The 24709-nt window shown below is 42.9% G+C and overlaps 1 protein-coding gene across 1 annotated transcript in view; it reads left to right on the top strand.

The window, feature by feature from the left end:
* Positions 1–24709, top strand: part of LOC122559938 (synaptonemal complex protein 2-like) — a 263416-nt gene that overhangs the window by 116905 nt on the left and 121802 nt on the right. The window contains exons 10-11 of the mRNA XM_043710047.1: positions 14343–14377; positions 23438–23580. Coding sequence (XP_043565982.1) covers positions 14343–14377; positions 23438–23580 — 178 coding nt within the window. The remainder of the gene's footprint in view (positions 1–14342; positions 14378–23437; positions 23581–24709) is intronic.

Raw genomic sequence — 24709 nt, forward strand, 5'->3', positions numbered from 1 at the left:
GGCGGAGTCGAAGGAGTTGGGAGAATGGGATGGCGTTTTTACAGGGGGCGGGGTGGGAGGAGGTGTAGTCCAGGTAGCTGTGGGAGTCGGTCGGTTTGTAGTAGATGTCCGTGTTGATTCGGTCGCCTGAGATAGAAATAGAAAGGTTGAGGAAGGGGAGGGAGGAATCTGAGGGGTGAATTTGAGTTCGGGGTGGAAGGTGTTGGTGAAGTGGATGAACTGTTCAACTTCCTCGTGGGAGCACGAGGCGGCGCTGATACAGTCATCGATGTAGCGGAGGAAAAGGTGGGGGGTGGGGCCAGTGTAGTTGCGAAAGATGGACTGATCCACATATCTTACGAAGAGGCAGGCATAGCTGGGGCCCATGTGGGTGCCCATGGCTACTCCTTTGGTTTTGTGGAAGTGGGAGGATTGGAAAGAGAAGTTGTTCAGGGTGAGGACCAGTTCAGTCAGTCGAAGGAGGATGTCAGTGGAAGGATACTGGTAGGTACGGTGGGAAAAGAACAGGCGGAGGGCTTTGAGTCCTTCGTGATGGGGGATGGAGGTGTACAGGGATTGGATGTCCATGGTGAAGATAAGGCGTTGGGGACCGGGGAAGCGAAAATCATGGAGGAGGTGGAGGGCGTGGGTGGTGTCCCGAACATAGGTGGGGAGTTCTTGGACTAAGGGGGACAGGACCGTGTCGAACAGATTGGGAACAGATATTCTCAGGGAAATGCATGACAGAAATGTGGAAGTTGTTTAGGGAGCACTTGAAGGTGTGTACTGAATAGGTTTGCTTCACTGAGGCAAGGAAGGGATGGTCGGGTGAAGAAACCTTGGATGACAAGAGATGTGGAACATTTAGTCAAGAAGAAGAAGGAAGCAATGAATAGACAGGGCTCTAGAGGCTTACAAGATAGCCAGCAAGGAACTGAAGAATGAACTTACGAGAGCTAACAGGGGAGAAGAGAAAACCTTGGTGGGTCGGCCTAAGGAAATCCCTAAGGTGTTCTGCATTTATGTGAGGAACAAGAGGATGGGCAGTGTGAGGGTAGGGTCGATCAGGGATAGTGCAGGGAAATTGTATGTTGAGATAGGGTAAGTCCTTTATGAATACTATGCTTCAGTATTCACTACTGAGAGAGGTTCAGGGGATTAGATTAGATTCCCTACAGTATGGGAACAAGCCCTTCGGCCCAACAAGTCAACACCAACCTCGAAGAGCAACCCACCCAGACCCATTCCCCTACCCTATAGTTACCCCTGACTAATTACAGGCGGCACGGTGGCTCAGTGGTTAGCACTGCTGCCTCACAGCACCAGGGTCCCAGGTTCGATTCCAGCCTCGGGTGACTGTCTGTGTGGAGTTTGCACATTCTCCCCGTGTCTGCGTGGGTTTCCTCCAGGTGCTCTGGTTTCCTCCCACAGTCCAAAGATGTGCAGGTCAGGTGAATTTGCCATGTAGTGTTAGGTGCATTAGTCAGAGGGAAATGAGTCTGGGTGGGCTACTCTTCAGAGGGTCGGTGTGGACTGGTTGGGCCGAACGGCCTGTTTCCACACTGTAGGGAATCTAATCTAATGCATCTAACACTATGGGCAATTTAGCATGGCCAGTTCATCTGACCTGCACATCTTTGGATTGTGGGAGGAAACCGGAGCACTAAGAGGAAACCCACCAAGAGGAAGCAGTGCTAACCGCTGAGCAACCATGTCGCCAAAGTCATTTGTGAGGATGGTGTGAAATAGGCTGATCCATTCAAGATTGATGTTAAGAAGAGGGATGTGGTGGAAATTTTGAAAAACATGAAGCTGGCTAATCCCCTGGGCCAGATATCATATACCCAAGGTTACTACAGGAAGCGAGGGAAGACATTGCTGAGCCTTTGGCAATGATCTTTGCGTCCTCACTGTCCACTAGAGTATTACCAGATGATTGGAGAGTGGCAAATGTTATTTCCTAGTTCAAGAAATGGAAAAGGGATAACCCTGGGAATTACAGGCCAGTCAGTTTTACATCTGTTGTGGGCGCACTAACGTGTTCAGCCGCAGGTCGGTGGGGTTAGTCAGTGCGGGTGTCCTAGAGATGTTTGGTGAAATGATCTGCAAGTTGGCGACCTGTCTCCCCGATGTAGAGGAGACCATATCGGGTGTGACGGATGCAGTAGATGACGTGTGTGGATGTTTGTGTGGAAGGACGTGTGTGTCAGAGAGGTATTCTCAGGGTGGATAGCAAGAAGCTTTTTCCCAGAATGTGGAACTCAATTACTAGGGAGAAGGGAAAGGTTTAGGGGAGATACGCGTGGAAAGTTCTTTACGCCGAGGGTGGTGGGTGCCTGGAACGCGTTGCCAGCAGAGGTGATAGAGGCAGGAACGATAGCGTAATTTAAGATGTATCTAGACAGATACATGAATGGGGAGGGAGCAAGGGGATACAGATCCTTAGAAAAGAGGCGGCAGGTTTAGATAGAGGATCTGGATCGTCGCATGCTTGGAGGGCCGAAGGGCCTGTTCTTATGCTGTAATTTTCTTTGTTTTTTGTACAGGTAAATTTCAGTTGAACGTGGAAGGTGGGGAGGGTGGAATGATGGAGGACATAGACCTGACAAGGGAGTTGTGGTGGGAATGGTCGCTCCCAGAGGGGTTCAGTCCTTGTTGCAATTCGAGGGGTGGGGCTCAAGGGCGGAGTTGTGGGAAGTGGAGAAGAAGCGTTGGAGGGCATCGTCGACCATGTGGGAGGGTGAATTCTGGTCTTTGAAGAAGGAGGCAATCTGGAATGTTCTGTGGTGAAATTGGTCCTCCTGGGAGGAGATATGATGGAGGAATTGGGAATAAGGGATAGTGTTTTTACAGGAGGCAGGGTGGGAGGAGGTTTAATCCAAGTAGCTGTGGGAGTCTGTGGGTTTGTAATGAATGTCTGTGTTGTTGTGTTGACTCGGTTGCTGGAAATGGAGATGGAGAGGTTCAGGAAGGAGAGAGAGGTGTCTGAGATGGCCAAGGAGAACTTGAGGTCGGGGTGGAAGGTGTTGGTGAAGTTGATGAACTGTTCAACCTCCTCGTGGGAGCATGTGGTAGCACTGATGCAGTTATCGATGTAGCGGAGGAAGAGGTAGGGAATGGTGCTTGTGTAACTTCAAAGATCGACTGTTCCTCATACCTGATGAAGGGGTAGGTGTTGCTGGTGCCCATGGCTACTCCTTGGTTTAGAGGAAGTGGGAGGATTGGAAGGAAAAGTTGTTGAGGGTGCGGACCCATTCAACCAGTCGAATGAGAGTGTCAGTGAAACGGTACTGGTTGGGTCAGCGTGAGAGGAAGGAACGGAGGGCTTGGAGGCCTCTGTCATGGCAGATAGGTGTGTACAGGGACTGGATGTCCATGGTGAAGATCCCCAGAGGCCATGTGGTTGTGTGATGATGGTTTGGTGATGGGAGGAGAATTGTAGTTGAGGGGGCAGTAGGAGGAGGTGTCCATGAGTTGGCGCTTGGTTTCCGCGGTGTAAAAGTTGATTTGCCAAACTATCACTGTGCCACCCTTGCCTGCAGGTTTGATGGTGAAGTTGGGATCAGTTCAGAGGAAGTGGAGAGCTGCGCGTTGAGGGTGAGAGGTTAGAGTAGGTGACGGGGGGGATGGACAGGTTGAGGCAGTCAGTGTCTCAATGGCAGTTAGGTATGAAGAGATCGAGGGTGGATAACAGACCAGCATGGGGTGTCCAGGTGTATGGAGTATGTTAGAGGTGGGGGAAGGGGTCCTCGGAGGGTGGGCTCCAGCATTTGCTGTCCTCACTTTCTCCTGGCAAATTATTGGAGAGGATTCTGAGGCAGGATATATGATCATTTGGAAAAGCATAGCTTGATTAAAATAGTCCCCATGGTTTTGTGAGGGACAGGTCATGCCTTTTAAGCCTAATTGAATTCTTTGAGGATGTGACAAAACACTGATGAAGGTTGGGCAATGGATGTGGTGTTTAGCAAGGCGTTTGATCAGGTTTCCCACGGTAGGCTCATTCAGAATGTAAGGAGGCAATGGATGCAGGGCAATTTGGCTGGCCCATAGAAAACACAGAGGGTGTAGTTGACAGAAAGCATTTAGCCTAGAGCTTGCTGACCAGTGGTGTTCCGCAGGGATGTATTTTGGAACCTCTGCTCTTTGTGATTTTTATGAATGACTTAGATGAGGAAGTGGAAGGGTGGGTTATTATGTTTGCCGATGACACAAATGTTGGTAGAGTTGTGTATAGTGTATAGTGTGGAGGGCAGTGGGACATTGACAGGATGCAGAGCTGGGCTGAGAAGCGGCAGATCGAGTTCAACCTGGAAAAGAGTAAAGTGATTCAGCTTGGGATGTCAAATTTGAATGCAGGTTACAGGTTAAAGTCAGGATTCTTGACTGTATGGAGGAACAGAGGGATCTTGGGGTCCTTGTCCATAGATTCCTCAAAGCTGCCACCCAAGTTGATAAGGTTGTTAAGAAGGCGTATGGCATGTTGGCTGTCATTAGCAGAGGGATTGAGTTTAAAAGCTGCAGGGTTATGCTGCAACTCTGTAAAACCCTACTTAGACCACACTTGGAATATTATATTCAGTTTTGGTTGCCTCATTATAGAAAGGACGTGGAAGCTTTAGAGAAGGTGCAGAGGAGATTTACTTGTATGCTGCCTGGACTGGAGGCAATATATTATGAAGAAAGGTTGAGGAAGCTAGGGCTTTTCTCTGTGGACTTGTTGGGCCGAAGGGCCTGTTTCCATACTGTAATGTAATCTAATCTAATCTAATCTTTAGAGAAGGTGCAGAGGAGATTTACTAGTATGCTGCCTGGACTGGAGGCAATATATTATGAAGAAAGGTTGAGGAAGCTAGGGCTTTTCTCTTTGAAGTGAAGAAGGAAGAGAGGTGACCTGATAGAAGTGTACAAGATGTTGAGAAGCATAGGCAGAAGGGATAGCCTGAGACGTTTTCCCATGGCGGAAACAGCTCTCACGAGGGGGCATAATTTTAAGGTGATTGGAGGAAGGTTTGGGGAGATGTCAGAGGCAGATTTGTTACACAGAGAGTGGTGTGTACGTCTAATGCATGGATGGCTGTAGTAGTAGAGTCAGATACATTAGTGATTTTAAAATGACTCTTGGTTCAGCACATGGATTATAGTAAACTGAAGGGTATGTCGGTTAATTTGGTCTTAGAGTAGGATAAAAGGTTCGCAAAACATCAAAGGCTGAAGTTCCTGTTCTATGCTCATTAATACAACATTGACCACAAGTTGTTGGCATTCACCCGTCCCTAGACGACTATCCTGTAGCCACTTGTGATATCCTGGACCTTGACACCAGTGAAACAATATACAATTCTGGAATCACATTGCCCACAGAATCATCTGTCTGTTCTCCTGACTAATAAATCCTCTATCACTTGTTTGTTTTTTCATCTTATTCAACTCTTGTACAGCCAAGTTGCTTGCAGTGCCACAAATGTGACTCTGATTGCACTCCCTTGAGAAATCAGCACATTCATTAATTTCCAAGTTGGAAAACTAGTTTATGAGTGGAACATTAATGGAGTCCTGCATTACCTGCCTGTTTCTCTCAAACTGACTGGTGGTCACTCATTGCCTTCCTTTCTCCAGGCTTCTGGCTGACGTAGATCCATCTCACTGAATTAATCTATATAAGTCTCATTCTCTTATATATGCTGCAATATCTTAAGTTCACATTCAAACTTCAGACCACAAGTTTCTGCAACTGGAAAGACTTCCTGTACAAATGGTCATCTAAGACTCTGACATGGTCCCTGATCTCCCATATATTACAAGCCATACATTGCACTTGGCTTACTTCTGCTATCATTGTCTGGAAGGTAAGCTTACATAGACTTACTTCAGCTTCATTTCCTGATAAAGGGCTCTAGCCCGAAACGTCGATTCTCCTGCTCCTCGGATGCTGCCTGACCTGCTGTGCTTTTCCAGCACCACACTCTCAGCTGTGATCTCCAGCATCTGCAGACCTCACTTTCTCCTTACTTCAGCTTCAACACAGCAGTGAGAGAGGAGGCAACATGAGGATGTATTGAGGCACAGGACCATGGTCTCAGTGCTTCTGCTTCAACACAGCCATGCGAGAAAGATATATTGAAACACTGGCTCAATTTTAAGCTTACTTTACTTCCCATATACTATTGTTCTTGTGAAAGCCTGCGTTAAAGAAAAATGCACTTCAGAAGCAGCGCTTAAAGTGTTAGTGATGTAATCGCTTTAGAGCCAACACATGTTCTAAAAGTTCATGCTGTAGAAACAGCATCCCCGGTTCATCAATTGAGTTACAGCGAATATGCATTGACAAAGCGTGTGCTACAACAGAACGACATGTACTTTGCTTGCTTATATTACTTTTATTTTGTTGACCCTAACTTTCATATTACTGTTGTTTCTCAGTTAATCCTTTCTTCCAAAAAAATAGACTTCTTTAATCATGTACCAATCAACACACTACTTCCCTGATAAAATTAAAAACCACACAACACCAGGTTATAGTCCAACAGGTTTATTTGGAAACACTAGCTTTCCGAGCACTGCTCCTTCAACAGGTAGCTGATGAAGGAGCAGTGCTCGGAAGGCTAGTGCTTCCAATTAAACCTCTTGGACCAGAACCTGGTGTTGTGAGATTTTTAACTTTGTCCACCCCAGTCCAACACTGGCACATCCACATCATGGCTACTTCTGTAATGTCACTGTTTGATTTTTGTTTTTGTAAAATATCCTACTTCTCTCATTGTTATGCCCCAATCGATAGTCCTCCTATTGCCTTCTTATTTGCTGCTGGGTTGAAACTTGAAGTGCTGGTATTAAAATAAGATGATCAGCCATGATCTTATTGGCAGAGCAGGCTTTATGGGCCAAATGGACTGTTCTCAACCCCATTTTCAACGTATTTTATAATGAAGGTGGCTACAGGTTGAGTAGGCAGGAAGGCAGTGCGGAGGTCATCGCTAGCTGCGGTCACAGTCTAGTGCAATGGCTAGAAATATCTTGCCAGTTGAGCCTGAAGCAGGAGAAGAAAAAAATATTGCACTTCAGATGCATAAACACAAATAGATAGGTTGCAAGAAGATTTTTGCACAAATTTGAAAAAAGATGAGAACTGTCGCAATGAAGCAGCAACCGATACAGTATAAGGAAATGATTAATTGATTTGGAAGCTATTTATCAAAATTCTTACCCACTATGTCACTGGATTATGAACCATTACAGCATCTCATGGATAGCGATAATGAGGCACAAAAATGAAGCACTGTTCACTAAAATCAAGCATCTAGCAACGGCTGTGGCTGTGCTGTAATAATATGCTGTAAATTGTTACGATCTTTGCTGATGTTATTACTTGTTTTTAAATTATTCATTCACGGGACAAGGGCATCACTGGCCAAGCCAGCATTTATTGCCCATCACTAATTGCCCAGAGGACAGTTAAGAAGTCAACTGTGTTGCTGTGGATCTGGAGTACATGTAGCCCAGACCAGGTAAAGATGGCATTGGAGAACAAAATGGGTTTTTCCCAACAATTGACGATGGAGTCACAGTCATCATTACACTCTTACATTCAGATTTGATTGAGTTCAAATTACACCATCAGCTGTAGCTGGGTTTGAACCTGAGTCCTCACAATATTACCTGGGTCTCTGGATTAATAGTCTATGATAATACCACCAGGCCATTGCCTCCCCTAAACCGATCAAATCCCAGACTGAAATCTGACTTGATAGATCATAGTTTTTGTTTGGTTTTAGCAAGGTGGTATCTCACTGAAAGATAAGCATGCAATGCTACATATTTAGATTGAATCCATTCATAAGCTTATTATGCAAAAGAAACAAAGATAAAATAGAATAAACCAAACTACTTACTTACACCTTTGATAGAATTCACACCAAAGACAAATACCTTCTCTATTAACTCTAAAGGGCTCAATTTAGCTCCCAACCTCGAGAATCTGGTAGCCTCTTTCTGGAGTTGTCTTTTCAGCTTCAAACAAACAAATTATTATCTGCAACATCCTTACATTGAAGTAATCTGTTTCTTAACCATTCTAAACAACTGAGCCTGGCATTGTGGCTCAGTAGGGAAGGGGGAAAATAGAAAAGCGCTAGTGGTGGGGGACTCAATAGTTAGACGGATTGACAGGAGATCTTGTGGTTAGGAAAGGGACTTCCGGAAGGTATGTTGCCTCCCTGTTTCCAGGGTCTGGGATGTTGTCAATCGGGTTTACAAGATTCTGAAGGGGGAGGGTGAGCAGCCAGAAATCGTGGTACATATTGGCACCAATGATATAGCCAGGAAAGGGATTGAGGATCTGAAAAGTGACTACCGAGAGTTAGGTTGGAAGCTGAAGAGCAGGACGAGTATAGTGATCTCAGGTTTGCTACCGGTGCACAAGATAGTGAGGTGTGGAACAGTTAGCGAATGTAGCTTAACACGTGGCTGCGAGGCTGGAGGGAGGGGTTCAGATACCTAGACCATTGGGATGCCTTCTGAGGAAGGTGAGACCTGTACATGAAGGACGGGTTGCACCTGAACCGGAGGGGCACAAATGTCCTAGGTGGGAGATTTGCTCGTGTGATTCGGGAGGGTTTAGATGAGTTTGGCAGGGGGGTGGCAATCACAGCCACATGTCTGTGAGGGGGTCAGTTGCAGACGGGACAGTGACAGGATATATTGAATCTATCAGGAAGGTTTCTCATGCGAAGAAACAAAGGGATTGGTTAAAGTGTGTCTGCTTTAATGCAAGGAGTGTCCGAAATAAGAGTGACAAACTTAGAGCATGGATCAGTACTTGGGGCTACGATGTTGTGGCCATAACGGAGACGTGGGTTTCACAGGGGCAGGAATGGTTGCTTGATGTTCCAGGGTTTAGAACGTTTAAAAAGAACAGGGAGGGTGGTAAAAGAGGGAGGGGGAGTAGCATTGCTAATCAGAGAGTGCATCATAGCAACAGAAACAAAGGTTGCTGAGGGAGGTTTGTCGACTGAGTCAGTATGGGTGGAAGTTAGGAACAGCAAGGGAACAGCCACCGCATTGGGGGTTTTCTACAGACCACCTAATAGCAGTAGAGAGATTGAAGATCTCTTAGATGGGCAGATTCTGGAAAAATGCAAAAGTAAAAGGGTTGTTGTTATGGGTGATTTCAACTTTCCCAATATCGACTGGAACCTCCTAAGTGCAGATGGTTTGGATAGAGCCGTTTTTGTCAGGTGTGTTCAAGAGGGTCTCCTTACTCAGTATGAGACAGACCGAGGAGGGGAGAGGCCATTTTGGATTCTATCCTCGGCAATGAGCCAGGACAGGTGTCAGATCTTGCGGTAGGAGAACACTTTGGTGAAAGTGATCACAACTGCCTCACATTTAGCATAGCCTTGGAGAGGGAAAGGAGCAGTTACCGAGGGAAGATATTTAATTGGGGAAAAGGAAATTATGACGCTATCAGATAGGAGTTGGGAAGTACAGACTGGGAGCAATTGTTCCACAGAATGGGCACAGCAGGCTTTGGAGAGGGTGCAAAGAAGGTTTACCAGGATGCTGCCTGGACTGGAGGTCTTGCCTTATGAAGAAAGGTTGAATAAGCTTGGAGGAAGAGAGGAGACCTGATCGAGGTGTACAAAATAACAAGAGGAATAGATAGAGTCAATAGCCAGAGACTTTACCCCAGGGCAAGATTGACTGCTACGAGAAGTCATAGTTTGAAGATATTAGGAGGAATGTATAAAGGAGACGTCTGGGGTAGGTTCTTTACGCAGAGAGTTGTGAATGCACGGAATGCGTTGCCAGCTGTGGTGATGGAAGCAAAGTAATTGGGGACATTAAAGCGACTGCTGGACATGCACATGGATAGCAGTGAGTTGAAGAGTGCGTAGGTTAAGTTAGTATATTTGACATGAGGATTAAATCTCGGCACAACATTGTGGGCTAAAGGGCCTGTTCTGTGCTGTACTTTTCTATGTTCTATGTTCTAACCCACTCTCAGTGACTACTTTACATTTGAATCAAGACCCTGCACAACCTTTTTGCCCCAATTGGGAAAAAACAATCCATGTTCATAACTTTTAAATTAGAGTCTGGTGTGCAATTGTTTACTTTGTTCTCATGTAAACTTTTCCCTGTGTAACTACAAAACTGTTACTCCCCAAAAGTCTTTCGCTCACATTGTTTCATAAAAGAAATCATTATGGCTACAAAAATATTTACATTTTAATCATTAAACCCCCTCAGTCAGACAGAAAACCGTTATGCTACTGGTTCAAGTTAGAAATTCAAAATTCAGAAATAAATTAAAATATGTATGAAATCACACATTTCACATCACCAAAGCATGATGTAGCCCTGCAATGTGCTCCAGCAAGACTGACTTGGGAGCACCAATAATGTATCAAGGATAACTGTTGTATTTGATAAGATTAGAGTGGTGCTGGAAAAGCACAGCAGGTCAGGCAGCATCGGAGCAGCAGGAAAATCGATGTTGCAGGCAAAAGCCCTTAATCAGGAATGAGGCTGGGAATCTTTGGGATGGAGAGATAAATGGGAGAGGGGGTGGGGCTGGGGGAGAAGGTAGCTGAGAGTGCAGTGGGTGAATGGATGTGAGGATGAAGGTGATAAGTCGGAGAGGAGGGTGGAGTGGATAGTGTGGAAAAGAAGATTAACAGATAAGACAGGTCATGAGGACGATGCTGAGCTGGAAGGTTGGAACTGGGGTAAGGTAGGAGAAGGGGAAATAAGGAAACTGGTGAAATCCACATTGATGCCATTGGGTTGAATTGTTCCGAGGCAGAAGATGAGGCATTCTTCCTCCAGGCAATGGTGAAGGCCCAGGACCTACTTGTCCTTGGCAGAGTGGGAGGGGGAGTTGAAATGTTCGGCCAGGGGGCGATGGGGTTGATTGGTGCGGTTGTCCCGGAAATGTTCTCTGAAGCACTCTGAGAGTAGGTGGCCGGAAGGCTCCTTTGGGGTCTTGGATGGAGGTGAGGGGGGAGGTGTGGGCACATGTTTTGTAATTCCTGTGTGGCAGGGAAGGTGCTGGGAGGGGAGGGTGGGCTGTTAGGGGACGTGGACCTGACCAGGTAGTCGCGGAGGGAACGGTCTTTACGGAAAGTAGATTGGGGTGGGGAAGGAAAGACATCTCTGGTGATGGGGTCCGTTTGTGGGTGGCGGAAATGGCGGAGGATGATGCGATGCCATTTGCATCCATCAAAGCTTCACCTGCACTTCCACACTTGTCATTTACTGTATCCATTGTTCCCAATGCGGTCTCCTGTACATTGTGGAGATTGGCCACAGAGCGCTTCAGAGAATATGTCCGGGACACCCACACTGACCAACCTCATCACCCTGTGACTGAACACTTCAACGCCCCACCCACCCACTCTGCCGCGGACATGCAGGTTTTAGGCCACCGCCACTCGCTTACCACCTGACGCCCGGAGGAAGAATGCCATCCATCCCATGGCATCAATGTGGACTTCACCAGCTTCCTCATTTCCCCTGCCCCCACCTTACCCCAGTTCCAACCTTTCGGCTCAGCACTGTCCTCATGACCTGTCCAATCTGTCAATCTTCCTTCTCACCAATCCACCCTCCCCTCCGACCTATCACCTTCACCCCCACCTCATCCACCCATTGCACTCTCAGCTATCTTCCCCACAGCCCCAACCCCTCCCATTTAATCTTTCACCCTGAGGCTCCTAACCTCATTCCTGATGAAGGGCTTTTGCCTGAACCATCGATTTTCCTACTTCTCGGATACTGACTGACTTGCTGTTCTTTTCCAGCACCACACTAATCTTTACTCTAACCTCCAGCATCTGCAGTACCCACTTTCACCCTGTTGTATTTGACAACCTTAGGCTGCGCAAATATGCATTACTATGGCAGGCTTGGATGCTGTGATTATGGTGCTATCTGAGTGCAATTAAATAGCCCTGAGAAGCAGCCTGGTCCAATCCATATGCCTGCCTGTGGGTGTAAAATGCCCTTCTAGCTGTCTTTCGATGCCGATGTGATCTGCCATGCAAGAGTGGGCTGGTGTTGGATTGGAGAAGTGCCATGATGATGGTGAGGGGTTGGCAGTTGGATGCCAATACCTGTGGATAAGGAGTGCGAGTGGCTGGTGATTATTGAATGTACCCTGAGATACTGTTTGGTGCTCTTTGGTGGTTCGTTGCAGCAACAAGTAGGCTGAATTCATCAGGTAATAGCTCTGATTTCCATGTTGCGTTTTCTCAATATCTAACTTGCTTGGTTCCTTTGTTTAAATAGAAAGTTAAATATCAGTGAAGCAAGTTGCAGTGATAATGAATGTTTAGCAAGCTCTGATCTCATTTGTTTGGAAACTCACTGCTCTTGCCTAGTAAGAAATTGCCTTGTTGATCCATTAAGATGCTCCCAACAATAAGATAGGCCTTGCCAGACTCCTTATGTGCAGCTGCCACATGTATCTTTGTAAGATACTGCCTTTTTTTGTGGAAAGTGATGCAGATAATCATCCAGAAATACAGTGTGCCAACAAGAGATTTGCCAAACTGATGAACTAAGGAAAATTAGTAAAGAGGTAGTACTTGAAAAGTTAACTGGAGTGAAGATTTTTAAATTCCCAGGACTAGATGAACTGCACCCCAAAAAGACAGAATATTTTTAAATGGTGGGAGGTTGGGATGTAAGGATGTCCAAGGGACCTGGGTCCTCTTGTTTATGAGACACTTAAAACTAGCATGAGGTGCAACAAGCAACCAGGAAGGCAAATTGTAGTTTGGCTTTCATTAAAAGGATAGTTTCGCACAAGATTAACAATACGTTGCTGCAGTTGTACAGAGCCTAGGTGAGACTGCACCTGGTGTATTATGTACAGTCTTGGTTCTCTTATCTAAGGAAGGATGTACTTCGCGTGGACAGAATGCATTGGAGGTTCACCAGATTGATCACTGGGATATCAGGATTGTCTTTCGAGGAAGGATTGAGAAAAACTGGGCCAGTATTCTCTGAAGTTTTGAAGAATAAAAAGGTGACCTGATTGAAACTAACAAAGTACCTACAGGGAGTGGACAGGGTAGTCATAAATATGATGTTTCCCTGTTTGATGAGTCTAAAACCAAGGGACATAATGTCAGGATAAAGAATAACCATTTAAGATTGAGCTGAAGAGGAGTTTCTTCACTTACAGTTTTGAATCTGTGGAATTCTCTTCCCCAGAGGATTGTAGAAGCTCAAACATTAAGCATATTCAACATAGACATCAATAGATTTGTGGAGACTCATTATATCAAGGCGTCGGACGATATTGTGGGAAAGAGGCTTTGAGATAGATGATCAGTCTTGATCTAGAACAAAGAACAATACAGGACAGGAACAGGCACTTCAGCCCACCAAGCCTGCATCGATTCCTAGTCCTTACTTAGACCCGCTATTTATTGCCCATACCCGGTTTTTATCCCTCTGTTGACCCCTGTTTATGTGTATCAAGATATACCTTAAATGTAGCTAACATGTCTGCTTCCACCGACAGTGCATTCCAGGCACCCACCACTGTCTGTGTGAAAAGCTTTCCCTGCACTTTCCTCTTTTCGTCTTGAAATTATGCCCTCTTGTGATTGACCTTTCAACCCTGGGAAAAAGCCACTGTCTATCCATCCTGTCGATGCTTCATAGTTTAGTAGATCTCCCCCTCAGTGTTGGACTTTCTAGTGAAAACAATCTTAGTTTATTCAACTTCTCCCATACCTAAAACCCTCCAGACCAAGTAAACTCTCTCCGCACTTTCTCCAAAGTATCCACATATTTCTAGTAGTGTGATGACCAGAACTGCACTCAATATTCCAAATTTGCCCAACTAAAGTTTTAGACCGCCATAATATACCTTGCTAACTTTTATATTCAGTGCCCTACCTGTTGAAGGCAAGCATGCTGTATGCCGTCTTGACCACCTTAACCACGTGTCCGCTTTCAGGGATCTGTGGATCTGTATGCCCTCAAATCTTCAATCTATCTATAACTTGTATTCTTCGACAATCCTCTGAATTAATTGATGGAGTAGACTCAATGGCCTACTCATATTCCCGTGTTCTGAATGTGTTCACGAATCCCTAGACAAATCAGTGATATAAATTGGGCAAGCTGACGGTTATAATACACAGATTTGCATTCCTGTCCCTACCCAGGACTTCACTTAGTTTCGGATCCATGGCCGCCATTCTCATCAACCTGCCTACAACAGCGCCAACTATTAAATGGAGAGATTTACCTCCTTTTTCCAGATAATGCAAAGCTAAAACTTGTGATATGTAGTACTCAGTTTTGAATGTATTCTGAATAACTCAACCATATTTATTTTGCAGGAATGATTTTGGGAAAAGGATTTTGGATGCTGGTGGTAAGAAAAAAGACTTCAGTTATTTGTATGAGTAGTTGCGGTTGAATGATTCAAGCACAATACTTTATTTGGTTTCTGCATCAATAAATTGGATTTTTTTCTGGGAATTCTCTGATTAGTAACTCACATAATTTGTTTTTGCTGTACTGTGCCATGTTCATTATGCATCATAAGTTAGTTCATAAAACGTCATGTCCTGGAATGCATATTAAGTCAATCTGAAGACACCAGATTAAGAATCACTAAATTTGTCACTTACGTGTCAGAGGTTTTCTGTTTTGTTTTGAATGCGTGAGCATAATTAAACTTGTTGCAAACAATAGCATCTGCAAAACTGAGCTTTGGCAATATTTTAACCCAGGTATTTTAGTAGAAAACAGCTGGCTGAATGTTTAAAATAGTCTGTACAATTTACTACTTGTTATGTCATGTTGTTCAGCTAATTCAGCAGGAAGTGAGACGTTGTCATCAACAGCATTGCTTTTACTTCTTAATTTCCTAGAATTGTAGCGCTGTATGGTTAGATTAAAGCTACAAATAAGCATCACAAATTAAAATCTTTCAGGTCTCATTCTACTATGATCATACAATCAGAAAAATCTACAGCAAAGAAAGAGATTATTTGAAAAAAAAATCAGAAATTGATCTGGACTTGAAAGTTAACTCTCTTTTACCTCCACAGATGCAGCCAGATTTGCTGTGTTTTTCTAGCAATTTTTGATTTTCTTTCAGACTTCCAGCATCTGCAGTCCTTTTTTTTAAGGAGACTAGTTAGCTGATTATGTTTACTCCGGCTAGCTAAAGGAGCAGTCATAATGGCACGGTGGCACAGTGGTTCGGCACGGTGGCACAGTGGTTAGCACTGCTGCCTCACAGCGCCAGAGACCCGGGTTCAATTCTCTAATCTAATCTAATCTAATCTAATCTAATCTAATCTAATCTAATCTAATCTAATCTAATCTAATCTAATCTAATCTAATCTAATCTAATCTAATCTAATCTAATCTAATCTAATCTAATCTAATCTAATCTAATGTCATACAGCATGGAAACAGACCCCTCGGCCCAACCAGTCCATGCCAACCATAACCCCAAGCTAAACTGCTCCCACCTACCTGTGCTTGACCCATATTCCTCCAAACAAGTTCTTATTTATGCACTTACACAAACATCTTTTAAACGTTGTAACTGTACCTACATCCACCACTACCTCTGGAAGTTCATTACACTTTCAAACCAGTCTCTGTGTAAAGAAAAGAATACCCCTCATGTCCTTTTTAAATCTTACTCCTCTCACCTTATTAATATGCCTCCCAGTCTTGAAATTCCCCATTCTAGGGAAAAGTCACCTGCCATTCACCTTTTTATATCCCTCACATTTTGAGTTTATTTTATAAACTGCTCTAAGGTCACCCCTCAACCTCCTAAGCTCCAGTGAATAAAGTCCCAACTTATTTAACATCCCCTATAACTCAAACTCTCTATTCACGGCAACATCTTGGTAAATCCCTTTTGAACACTCTCCAGCTTAATGATTCCTTCCTATAACAGGGCAAGCATAACTGGACACAGTACTCCAAAAGAGGCCTCATCAGCCTGTACAACCTCAATATGATGTTCCAACTCCTTTACTCAAAGGTCTGAGCAATGAAGGCAAGTGTGCTAAACACCTTCTTAACTACCCTGCCTATTTGTGATGCAAATTTCAAAGAATTATGTATTGAACCCCTATATCTCTCTGATTTACAACACTGCCAGAAGCTCTACTTTTAATTGCACAACTTTCTTTTTTATAAATCAAAATTCAATACCTTGCATTTATCGAAATTAATCTCCGTCTGACACTCTTTAGCCCATTCACCCAATTGATCAAGATCTGTTTGCAATCTTAGATAACTTTCTTCACTGTCCACTAAACCACAAATTTTGGCGTCATCTCCAAAGTTACCACTGTGCCTTATGTATTCTCATCTAAATCATTAACAAATTTTGAGAAGATGGAAATGACATCACCAACCCAAAGAAACCGTAATATATAAATAGAAAGCAGGAATCATCAGCACTACTTCGTCCGGAGGCTCACTGAAGATGTTACCTAGTATGGTGATGAAACGTATGAACATGAACCTTCCAGCTCAGCGAGCAAATCTACATCCAGTCATCTAAATCATTTATGTAAATGACAAACAAAAGTGGACCCAGTACTGATGCCTGTGGAACTCTGCTGGTGATAGGCTTCCAGTCTGAAAAAAAGCCCTGCATCATCACTGTCTGTCGCCTGCCATTAAGCCAATTTTGTAACCAATTGGGAAGCTCACCTTGAATCCCATGTGGCCTAGTTTTACTAATTAGTCTACTATGCAGAACCTTGGAGGCAAAAGCTGTGGCACTGGAAAAGCACAGCTGGTAAGGCAGCATCTGAGGAGCAGGAGAGTTGATGATTTGAGCATAAGCTGTTCATCAGGAATGTAATCTGCAGTCCTCACTTTCTCCTGGTTGATTATAATCTTACTGAAATCTGCAGTCCTCACTTTCTCCTACCATGCAGAACCTTGTCAAAGGCTTTACTGAAGTCATGCTTAGTGTCCATTGTTTATCCCTAAACTTTTTTTCATTCAGTCATGAGATGTGGGCATCAGTGTCTGTGAAGATGGTGGCAAGTTGTTTTTTTGAACTGGTGCAGTCTGTTTTGTGCAGGTACACCCACAATGTCGTTAAGGAGGCAGTTCCACGAGTTTGATCCAACAACACAGATGGGCTGGAAGCAAGATTGGTAAATGGCTTGGATAGGAAAGTGGTGGTTTTCCCATGGATCTTCTGCTCATGTCCTTCTAGATGAAAGTGATCATGGGTTTGGAAGGTTCTGTTTTGAGATCTTTGGTGAATTTCTGCAGTGCATCTTGCAGATAATTAACACTGCTGCTACTGACTCTCAGTGGTGGAAGGCATGGATGCCTATGAATGTGCTGTCAGACAAGCAAGCTGGTTTGTCCTGGGTGGTGTCAAGTTTCTTGAGTGATTTTGGAGCAGCACCCATCTAACTAGTTGAGGAGTATTCCGTCACACACCTGACTTGTGTCTGTAGATGGTGAACAGGCTTTGGGGAATTAGGAAGTGAGCTTCCTGCAGGATTCCTAGTCTTTGATTTGGTCTTGTAGACACAGTGTCTATCTGGCTAGTCCAATTCAGTTTTTGTTTAATGGTAACTTTCAGGACGTTGATAGTGAGGGATGTTCAGTGAAGGTAAAGCCATTGAATGTCAAGGGGTGGTTGTTAAATTCTGTCTTGTCAGATATAGTCATTGCCTGGCATTTAGTGGTACGAATGTTAGCTTCTCATCCTCAAATAGTTGTGCTCAACTACCTTTGAAAACCATTACTGGAATTAGCTTCCAACTGTGCAACTACCTTTCAAAGGCATTAATGAAATCATCTCTCAGTTTTGCAGGGAGAGTGTAGTATATCTTGAAAACGGAGCAGAAAAAGTCTTACTACTTTAGTTTTTCAGTAATTTTAAATGAATGAAGACGGGTCTGTGAGGACGTGGAGAGGGCAAAAATGAGGATGTGGAAAGGACTGGAAGGAAAGAGTGTCCCTTCCATCTCCCAATATCCCCTCTGCTTTGGGGGATGGCATGGGCATGGGCATGGGGCTGGGATGCGGGAAGGTGCAATTGGCTGCTCATAGCTGGATCACTCCCTCCTTTACATAATGGTCAAAAGTCCATCCTCCCATGTTTATGCCTGCATCCCATTTAAATGTGGGCTGAAAATGTGTTGCTGGAAAAGCGCAGCAGGTCAGGCAGCATCCAGGGAACAGGAGAATCGACGTTTCGGGCATAAGCCCTTCTTCAGGAAGGGCCTATTCCCGAAATGTCGATTCTCCTGTTCCCTGGATGCTGCCTGACCTGCTGCGCTTTTCCAGCAACACATTTTCAGCTCTGATCTCCAGCATCTGCAGACTTCACTTTATTCCCATTTAAATGTGCATGTAGAGATTTAAGTCAGGGCATAATGCACATACACTGCCTTAAATCTGTGACCTCTGGTTATGCATCAATTAACTGGAAGGATATGTCTTCTGTTTCAACTGTATTAAAACCTTGCACTATTTTGAAAATTGCTATGAGTTCACTGAATCTCATACCATAATGCAGAAAGTAACCATTCTGCCCATCTTAACAGCATTCGCTCTCCAAATTAGTGTCATTATCGTGTATTTTCTTCATATCCTTGCATATTGTTTCAATTTAACTAATCATCTCATGCTCTCCTGAATGCCTCAACTGAACTTTCCTGGGATTAACTCCTAAAATTCTTCTGCACTACTACACTCTCCCTGCAAAACTGAGAGATGATTTCATTCATGCCTTTGAAAGGTAGTTGCACAGTTGGAAGCTAATTCCAGTAATGGTTTTCAAAGGTAGTTGAGCACAACTATTTGAGGATGAGAAGCTAACATTCGTACTACTAAATGCCAGGGCATCAATTGACCTTGTGGCATAAAGCACCAGTTATCAAACAGATATCAAAGCACTTTTTGTTTTCGACTTTTTCTTTTCCCAGACATGGATAATTGCTTTCAATTCCTGTATAAGTTCATCCTTGTCCTTTAATATTTTTTTCTGGATGGAATTATTGCTGCTTCTTTCAGTCTATGGGAACAGGTATTAAAGTTCTAAACTTTATGCTATCACGTTAGCTTCAGTGGATTGCAAATAAAATATAATCTTTGGAATTGTATGAATGCTTTTGTGTATTGTGTATGGCAATAAAAATAAGTTTTGCATGAGCAGTGGGGGACAGTACATCTGGAGTGAAGCACAGCCTGAGTGAGTGAGTTTCTGGGAATTTAGAGCATCGTGGGAATTCGGTCTGGGGGGTGGGAAGAGGTGCCTTATATTTTCTTTTAGTTCATTGTTAAAAGGTCTTTTTAACAGGGTAAATTGAGGCCCAGGATCAGTTGCCAACTACAAAACAAAAAGTGACATCACAAGAAAGCATAGGCTCATTGGAACATCCCTGATGCAGGACTTATACCCGAAACGTTAACTTTGCTGCTTCTTGGAAGCTGCCTGACCTGCTGTGATTATCTAGCGCCACTCATTTTGACTCTGATAATTTAAGCCACCATTCATGGTGGTCTGAAGGGCTTGTCCCTGTGCTGTATTGTTCAGTGTAATTTGAATATTTATAAAAGGTAACTGGGAGAAGTAATTTACAAATTAAAAAAAAACTAAAGACAGTTTAAAAAAAAGATTGACGCTTTGAGCTAATTGGCTGTTGAGGACCTACCTTTGAGACTAACCCTAAGTAGCAATTATTTAAAGTGAAACATTATTAAGGGGTTAACTGAACGTTAATTAAAATGCATGAGATAAAAGAAACAGAGAAAAAGAAACAGAGAATAAGAAAACGAGAGTAAATAAAGGGGATTATCTTTTTAAATGGCAAAGTTAGAAAAGTCTAGTAAGACTAAAAAAGTTTAATTTTAAATTGTGGCAACTGACAGTTGAGTGGTATGTGTGGACTGTCTTTTGTGGGAAGTCTTGGATCCTACCATAGTCCAAGATGACCACATGTACAGGAAGTGTTTCCAGTTCCACATGCTGGATTTCTGTTTATGTGCTCAAGTGGCTACAGGAGAAACCATGACACATTTGTAAGGCTGACGTTACATGGATAGCATATTTAGAGATGTCGTACTAAACTCATGGGAATTGAGGGAATGGCTGAGCACCAAATATCCTGGATCCTGATCAGAAACCAGTTTTCCATATTGGAAGCTGACAAATGTGCTAGTTTCTCAAGGTAATGCAGGAAGAATCAAGCTTCTGACACTATAAGCAGCCTGACTGTACAAGAGAGGAGGAATGAGAAAAAAAGGAGTGAAAATAAGGGGATTCATTATTTATGCGAACAAATTAGCCTTTCTGTGGTCACAAATGTGACTTCAGGATAATGTGTTACCTTCCTGTGCCGGTTTCAGGGTTGAAACCCTGAGTGGCTGCAGGCCATCCTGAATGGGTAAGTGATAAGACAAATTGTGGTGCACAATGATACCAGTGATGTAGATAGAATGAGGATGAGGTGTTACATCAGTAATTCAGGGTGCTGAGTCATAGATTAAAAAGGACCTTGAAGGTTATAATCTCTAGATTACTCCCAGTACCACATGCTAACGAGTAGTGACACTGAAGAATAGGGCAGATGAATATGGCTCAGTAACTTGTGCAGGAGGGAGATTTTTAAATTTCTGGGTCACTGGGACTGTTTTTGGGGAGGGTGTGACCTCTACAAGTGGGGTGATCTGCACCTAAACCAGCGCAGGACCAACATCTTTGTGGGAAAGTTTGCTAGTGCTGTTGGGAGAAGTTTAAACAAGTTTGGCATGGGATACAGTGCATTAGTTCAAAAGTGGCACAGCAAAATTTGTAAAAAGGAACTTCGGCAGAGGGAGTTCAGACATGTTGAGCCACAAGACAGAAAGGTGAAACTGGATGACCTATGTTGTAATGCCAGAAGTATTATAGGAAGAAATAATTTAAGAGCATGGATTGACACATGGAATTGTGATATTGTTACCAACACAGAGGTGTGGTTGAGAGAGGAGCAGGACTGGCAACTCAACATTTCAGTGTACAGGATCTTCAGGCAGGAGAGTGGAGGGTGTAAAAATAATGGTGTCGCTTATTTCTGTAAGAAAGGCTGGTATTTTGAAGGGTTGTCAAAAAAGTCTTTTTGGGTAGAGCTGGGGAAAAAATAAAGTGCAGTCACACTGATGGGAGTGTATTATAGATCCCCCAATGCTCAGTGGACAATTGAAGAGCAGATATGTAGATAATTCACCGAGGTATGTAGAAATAATAGGGTAATTATATTGGGCGATTTCAAGTTTCCCAACATGAATTGGGGTAATCACAGCTTAAACAGTCTAAAGAGGAAGAGGTTTCTTGAAATGGGAATTTAGATAGTTTCATTAAATCTTAACATTTGTGGCTGGACCAGGAATGGTGGAACTTGAGCTAACCACTCTATACCCAGAGGATCGTGACATTATTCAGCAGATTTAAGATGGGATGGGCACCTCCAATTACCAAACATCTGTACTTTATATTTGCAGATTCATTTTAAAGAATAATCTGGTACTATGTCTCTTTCTGTCAAGGACATGACTGTTTGGATCTCTCCTGCCCAGAGAGGGATGGAGACAGTGTCACTACATATTAAGACAGAGTTAGATAGATTTTTGACTAATAGGGAAATCAAGGATTATTTGGGGTATTTGGGCATGCAGAGCTGAAACTGTAATGCACATCAGCCACAATCTTATTGAATGGTGAAGCAGGCTTGAGGTGCAGAATGGCTTATTCCTGTACCTAATTTGTATCTAATTCCAAACAATGAGAACATGGCTGATTTTCTACCACGACTCCATTTTCCCACCATTACCAATATTCCGAGGAAAGCTAATATTTTATTACACATCATGTTTTGGTAATCTGCCTTATTAAGAAGATGCAAGTCTGGGAATGAAAAGGAAAAAGGTTTGGATTTACCTGCCGCAAGAAATCAAAATGTAATGGATGACATTAAGACTTTGGGACAGCTTGCAGTAGTGCTCCTCATGGCTTCATTTTGGGTCCTTTACTCTTTTTAAAAATTTTTTTATAAATGATCCAGGTGTGGGTGTAGAGAAGAGCATTACAGATTGTGTTTGATATGAAACTTGGCAAAGTTTTGATGCAGACACATGGGCCAAGTAGCCTCCTTGCGCCGTAATGCTTATGTGATTCAGTGATAATGGATGGTGTTGAGGGTAGTTTGGCATTTAGGATGGCATACAATATTGTCAAGTCAGCAGGTGCTTTACAGATTGAGGTCAGTCTGTATAAGTTAAAGTGGTATCACTTTTGGAGGACTTAAACTGAAAGCCAAGATATTAGATATGACATTGGAACAATATGTATAAGACATCTTGCTGCTTATGTCCACAAAGTTAAAAAGGGGGTTTAAAAATGTATATTGATATTTTGGTTCTATATTTGAGGAATTTGTATAAGAGCAAAGAGATCATGCTTATGAAGGTATAAATCACTAGTTAGTCCATAGCTGGGCACCACATTTCAGAAAAAAATGTTTTAGAAGCCAGAGGTGCTTTACCAGAATGTTCCCAGAGATGAGGGACTCATGCCTTGAGGAGAGGTTGGAAAAGATAGAACTGTGCTTCTTTGAACATAAAGCTGTCTGAATAGAAATTTTGAAGTGAAGAGGGTTTTGATAAAGTTAACTGGAGAAAAAAAATTCCCATTATCTCGGAGTCAACAAGAAGAGACAATATATTTATGAAAGGAGTGTTGCTGGACATCTCATTTCACGACATGTATAAATGCTTTAAAAAGTCTAAAGATTACTCAGATGTTACCAGAGATGAAGGCAATGAGGAGAAATTTAACATGTGAAGAGATGACTTTGGGATGGAGAAAGTTAAAAGAATTGTAAAATGTTGAGAGGTTTTGATGGAACAGATAGAGGAAAATAATGACCTTGTATAGTAATTGGGTCAATGATCAAAAATCATAAATTTATAAACATCATTAAATAATCCATAAATGAACACATGATAAAGTTTCTAACTCAGTTGTCTGTATTTGGAACCCTCAATTTGATTCCATAAATAATATTTAAGAAGTTTTTGAGGATGAGGAACTTAGTGTGGTCAGCAAGCAAGGATGGGACTAAGCATGTGTTTCTTCTTGCTATTAGACTAAGTTATCAGCTGAATGCCTACCTTCTGTGCTGTAAGTTTCTATGATTCATTGAAATGTGATCAAAATATAACGTTATTAACAAATAAAACTGTATTTACCAAATTGGCAACATACTATATTTCCATTAAGATATTGATTTAGAAAACAAATACCTTTAAATAAGCTTAACCCCATTAAAAACTTAAAGAATAGCAACACAGTGAACAATATAATATAGTAATCAAAGTGCTGTGTTCATATTTTGAGACATAATTAGTCCCATTTGTAAAATGACTTATTCCTTTATTACAGATTATAATTTACAGGTTGCTATAACAGAAAGTCTGTGTAGAATGACATCCGAGACTCAGCGGCAAGAAATGGCTGATGAATGGTTTTACATGGAGTTTGTTGCTGATGCATTTAAGAGAATTAAGGATTCTGCATTTGAAACAGTAAGAACATTATATTTAATTTTAAAAAATGAAAATATTGCAAATACTCAGCTAGCAAAGTAATATCTGTACTGGGAGGAACATGCTAATATTTCAGTTTTGATGATGATTCCCATGAATAGCCATAGATGCAGAAAGTGTTGTGAAGAGCAGTGGCTTGATCTCTAGATTTCAGATCTTGAGCAGCTGCTGGCGTCCACTGCTGTGCAACTGTGAGGTTGACAACGTGTTTATACGTGAGGTTACCTCAGAGCTTGAGTATGCAGGCAGAGACAAATGAGTGACCATGAGACAATCAGTACCAACATGTAGTGTCTGCAGAAACTCCTGAGTGCATCACATTTTCCAACCACTGTTCTATTCTACTTACTAATGAGGGTGTTGGCTTATCTGGGAAATGCAGCCAGAGCCAATTTCACAGCAACATGTTCGGCTGAGTTGCACAGAGCCCTTAGAATTGCTTCCAATAGTTTCCCCACTACTAAGGTTAGCATGACTGGTCTGTAGTTTCCAGGTGTTGGCAAGAATGGTCAAGAATGCAGGCATCCAGTGTGCTGCTTGGTTGGCTGTTGATGCAGATGGACTTTGAAAACATATTTGATAAAGTGGCTCAAAACAAACTTCAGGAAAGTTGATGTTGATGGAATGAAAGGCGCAACAGCATGTTACAAAATTTGCCATTTTTTTTGTTTACGGATGACAGCATTGTTGTCTAAGCCAGCATTTATTTCCCATCTTTAATTACTCCTGAGAAGGTAATAGTGAATTGCTTTCTTGAGCCATAGCCATCATGATGTTGGAGCACCCATAGAAGTGCTACTGAGAGAATTCAGGATTTTGATCTAATGACAATGAAGGAACAGTGACACAGTTGCCAAGCACTGTGATTTGCAAGGTTCATTGGATTTAGGAGCAGGTGCAGGCCATTTGACCCTTTAAGCCTACTCTAACTATGCATTAAAATATGACTGATCTAGATGTGGTCTCTAATCCACTTTCCTGTTTACAGTCTATAATGCTTGACTCCCTTGTCAATAAAAAAAAATCGATCTAACTTTAATGACCAAAACTTTTAAACTGTTAATGTAGCCTGGGGTGATGGTGGTGGATTGTGATATCTGAATTACTC

This window comes from Chiloscyllium plagiosum, chromosome 20 (genome assembly GCF_004010195.1).
Source record: "Chiloscyllium plagiosum isolate BGI_BamShark_2017 chromosome 20, ASM401019v2, whole genome shotgun sequence".
Lineage (NCBI taxonomy): Eukaryota > Metazoa > Chordata > Chondrichthyes > Orectolobiformes > Hemiscylliidae > Chiloscyllium > Chiloscyllium plagiosum.